This window comes from Octopus bimaculoides, chromosome 18, assembly GCF_046866305.1.
Source record: "Octopus bimaculoides isolate indiv1 chromosome 18, ASM4686630v1, whole genome shotgun sequence".
Classification (NCBI taxonomy): domain Eukaryota; kingdom Metazoa; phylum Mollusca; class Cephalopoda; order Octopoda; family Octopodidae; genus Octopus; species Octopus bimaculoides.
Genome location: NC_142945.1, coordinates 47,453,755 through 47,458,754, shown reverse-complemented (window position 1 = coordinate 47,458,754; position 5,000 = coordinate 47,453,755). Strand labels below are relative to the sequence as shown.

The window sequence follows — 5,000 nt, the reverse complement described above, 5'->3', positions numbered from 1 at the left end:
AAATTCCAAAATTCTTCCTCGATCTCTTGTATTCAGGATTACAACCAGTCGATTGTGGCAATGCTGGAGCAATGAAACTTACTTTCGTTGTAAGCAATTTGGTGATACCTTGTAGTTTTGAATCACCCTTTTCATACAATTAAATATACGTATATGGTGATATTAAGACTTACCTCTGATCTGGAGATGTTCGGTCACGTGCAGTCGAATTCTATTCTTTGTGTCTCCCTTACATCATTTCGGTGAGAGTTGTCATTTACAGCCCTTAAGGCTGTTCTGTGGTCCCACGTAAACTTACCTGAGTTAAACTTAATCATGACTACTCCCACCTCCTGGGGATTGATTGTCTTTGTATCAGCTGTGGCCAGCTTCATGTTTTAACAATCGGTGATTTTATCCAGAATTACCTTTTATTCAAAATCATTTGATGATGATATCAGTAATGATGATGGTGATGATGATGAGGCTGGTGATTTGAATTATCACAATAACCAGCGACGCAGGCGACACCTATACGCGCAAGATTCAATTTAATATATATATATATATATATATATATATATATATATATATATATATATATATATATATATATATATATATATATATATATATATATATATATATATATATATATATATATATATATATATATATATATCACCCCCACTACGCCACGACCTTTGATAGATCTTTGCTGAAAGGCAAAACAGTTAAATTCTGATTTCTGAAAAGTTGAATTGCATTAGTTTGTAAATACAATAAATAGAAATAAAAATAATGATGATGATGATGATGATGACAACGATGACGACGATGATGATAATGATGTCAAATTTTGGTGCAAGGGGTAGTTAAGTCGATTACATCGACCCCAGTGTTCAACTGGTACTTAATTTATCGACCCCGAAAGGATGAAAGGCAAAGTGGACCTCGGCGGAATTTAAACTCAGAACGTAAAGAGCCGGAAGAAATGCCGGTAAACATTTTGTCCGATGCATTAACGATTCTGTCGATGATGATGACGATGACGATAGTGATGAAGATGATAAAATAGTAATCATAATAATAATATTAATATGGCAATTGTCTAAATCAATACAAGGATTCTGCGGGAAGTGGTTTTTGATGAGAGCAGATGGAAACTCTGCGATACTTACCATATCATTTTTTGCAGATGCGCCGCCAGTTTGACGTTCAGCTCTTCGTCTGTCCATGATTCGCTTCGTTATCTTCTGAGAGATCGACCTACTATAGGATCTGCGACGCGACAAAACATTGACGTAAGCAAATTCCAAGAGGGCAGCGAAAACGAAAACTAAACAGACAGCCATCCAGACATCGATGGCTTTCACGTAGGAGACTCTTGGTAAAGAGGCCCGAGCACCGGAACTTTGCGTTGTCATTGTCAAAACCGTCAGGACACCCAACGAAATGCGCGCTGGAATGGAATCAACATCCAGCCAGAATGACACCCACGACAAAAGGACTATCAAAATACTTGGTATGTAGACCTGGATGATAAAATACCCTTGGTTCCGCGTAAGGTGAAAGTCTGCTTGGATACACGAGAAATTACCTGCTGGAAAGAGTGTGTTCGTCAAAGGTAGAGTAAAAAAATACAGGTGAATGTTTATATCTACTTGAGGCATTTGACAGAAGATAAAAAACAACAACAAAAGGGCTTCATCGTCTCTTACTCATAATATATATATATATATATATATATATATATATATATATATATATATATATATATATGATCGTTTTCCATATTCAGAACTTAAATGCAAAAATGCTGGCTTCTTTAGCGATCACGTAATCTGCCAAAACGCCCAGTGAAATGGGAGAGAATATTAAAGGTTTCTTTCTGTCAAGGCGCAGGTAGATAAAAACAAACAAAACAATAATAACAAAGAAAATAATAACAAAAACCTTTTTTAGACTAATTAACGGTTAAATTAATTATAATTCGTCGTTAATGTTTTTTTTTTAAATTGAAAATTGAACAAAAGAAAAAAACAAAACAAAATAAATGTTAAAAAATAAAGTTTTGTTTGTTTTTATATTTCTTCGAAAAATAAGTGGATGGTTGTTTTTTTTTTTTTTCTTTTAGCAGAAGATGATTGAATAAACACTGCAAAAGTGCAATAATGATAGCAACAACAAGAACAACTAGAGTGATGACAGCAACAACTGCAATAGCAACAACATCGACAAAATGAAACTAAATGTTAAAAAACAAAAAAATCATTGAAGTGGGGTCTTTTTTTTTTGCCCTTTCGGTTGCAATAAAATGAATACGATAAAACGTGGTATCTGTTATTGAAATGTAAATGGAGGGTGGGGAAGAACGAAGAACGGTGGTGCCATCCGAAATACAGCTTTGGTAAAAATCATCGCAAAGAAGCATATATAGTTGAAGAAGGATAATTCAGTATAATCCGACTGGAAAATCATTGTAGAAGCGAATTCTTCGAATTATTCTTGTGGAAGATATTCCACAGATAAAATTTTGTAATTATTAAGTCTGCTAAATGTAGGGTTCAACTCCCCTTCGCAGCAAACTTTAAATTGTCGTTAGAAGGAAAGGGATCACATGAACCAACGAAGGGGATCGGCTTCTATAACAGTCCCTTCGCTTTAACATGCCAATGTAATGACTTAATATCAATCAATAAACCCAGACCGTAATTTAAAATAGGAACGTACGACTACAATAAACAAGTGAAGGACGCTTATATATATATATATATATATATATATATATAGTATCTATACCTTTTCAATTTTGTATTTAAGTCGTTCTCAACAAAGACCTTATTGTCTTTAAAACGGAGTTCACATACATTAACTAGACAGTTTACACACAATCTGTTTGGCCGCTGGATTTAACACTGAAATCTCTTCAGATACATGAATCATCTTTAAATGGGAATCATTAGTTTTAAGTCTATTGATCTTAGAAGAAGTTCTGTAGACAATAAAGACATCATAGCTCAACCGAAACATTAATAGAATAATTACTTTAGATTCGGTCTAAAAAAGTAATGGAGCAGAGCTAACAGGATATATCCAACGATGTGTGAAAGGTTTAGAGATTTTTTCTTTATCTAATAAATTTGCAGCCTCGATTATCAGACGTTAATCTCACAGACGAAAAACTGCCTTCTCAAAAGAAATGAAGGATGATGTGAGATAGTAATCCGACGCAAATTTTTCAGGGAACCAAACTGGTCTAGACATTATTGTCTCAAAACCAATATATTTGGAAGAAGCACAAATTATTGTTAATTAACGAATGTGGATGGATACTACACTGCAGAACCGGATACCATTTGAAAAAAAAATTAAGTTAAGCCTTGAAATGGACGAGAAAAGTTCCACTACGAAACCGACAGAGCCAACTGAGAAGGCTTCTGAGTGGATCACTTCGATGTTGGGAACAGCAGTTAAGTCTTCCTCAAATTTCGCCTCATCGTCTTCAACAATGAAAAACACCTTAGATAAAATATCTCAATAAGGCAGGGTGTAATGCCACTGATCAGGTTTGCTTCATCAGGGCTGACCTAGAGTTAAACAATCACATAACAATGTAGACCAACGCTCTTTGTTGCAAATGTGAATGAGAAAATACCGGGTAATGGAAATATACCCGAGAGAAGAGAATCTGGTGGATCTTACTTCCTTACAAACTCCAGTATTTGTTTTAAAAGAGATCACATGTTGATTTCCAACGGAATAATCCTTCGTCGTTCACTGTTTTTCTCACAGTGAGGCTGACAAGGGACTGCCTGTAAGACGGTGGATTTCGTTCACTGAACACCAGGTTTTCACAGTGTATACATAATTTACCGATATAACTATGACCGGTGATAGCTATGAATACATATAAACATGTTAATACATAAAGCCACCGTACGTATACGCACCCACATAATTACATTAAGTGCATAAACAAACATGTTCAATAAAGCATATAAATTCATCTCAAAATGATGCATTTTAAAAGGCTCAATAAAGGGCCCAATAAAAAATTTACTGTGAATTAAGCAGCTTGAAAGTGAATATATATATATACATACATATATATATATATATATATATATATATATATATATATATATATATATGTAGTAAATTATCCAAACGGGGGGTAGACCGTAAGCTACTCTTCAGACCAATGATACTTTGATTATATGAAGTTTACATTGTCCTTAGGGGGTCCCATGTTAACTCTTTGGGAACTCGATCGTAATGCTTATCAGACTCCGATACGGGAAAAGTTTACAACTTTCTGCGCCAATAAACTACTATTGTCTCTGAAAGTTGGTTTTTTTTTTTTTCATATATATATCCCGTTGCATAGTTTCTGTCAACCAGATTTCATTCGTAATTTATTGGAAAATCTGAGGTAAAACTACACGTGTGGAAAGTCCCACGAACGGAGATAAAACTCGAAACTGAATGGAGGTAAATAAAACTTCATAACCACACAACAGTAAATATATCATAACCATCAACCTCCCGACTTTGGCAAGTTTACCATAAAACTGGTAAAAGTTCGTTAATGTAAATTTACGACAGGAAGTGATTCTAGATGAAAATTATTGCCAAAGATAATAAAATATACCAGAGAATTCTATAACTTCTTTACCATTTTATTATTCTCTCAACGCCTTCAAATCTCAGGCAGTTTTCTACAGTTCTCGCTTTCGCAGATTTATATCTCTCTACCACCTAACTATATCTCTTTCTTTCTTTTCTTTTTTCTTTCTTTCTTTCCTTCTTTCTTTTCTTCTTTCTTTCTTTCTTTCTTTTTATTTCTCCATTATTCATTCTTTCTTTATTTTCCTCTTCAGTTTTTCTCATTATTTACCCACTCACACATATATTCATTGAGGTATACATACGAACACGCATACACACATACATATATATGTATGTATGTATGTATGTATGTATGTATGTATGTATGTGTATATATATATATATATATA

At 33.9% G+C, this 5,000-nt stretch overlaps 1 protein-coding gene across 7 annotated transcripts in view; it reads right to left on the bottom strand.

Moving 5' to 3' along the window:
* LOC106873193 (glycine receptor subunit alpha-4-like) overlaps positions 1–5,000 on the bottom strand; it is a 186,118-nt gene that overhangs the window by 30,747 nt on the left and 150,371 nt on the right. For 4 of the 7 annotated variants that reach the window (XM_089366126.1, XM_089366129.1, XM_089366125.1 and 1 more), the window contains one exon: positions 1,161–1,582. In XM_089366126.1, the coding sequence (XP_089222252.1) occupies positions 1,161–1,582 (422 nt within the window). The remainder of the gene's footprint in view (positions 1–1,160; positions 1,583–5,000) is intronic. The other 3 variants (XM_089366131.1, XM_089366130.1, XM_089366127.1) reach the window with 1 other exon arrangement.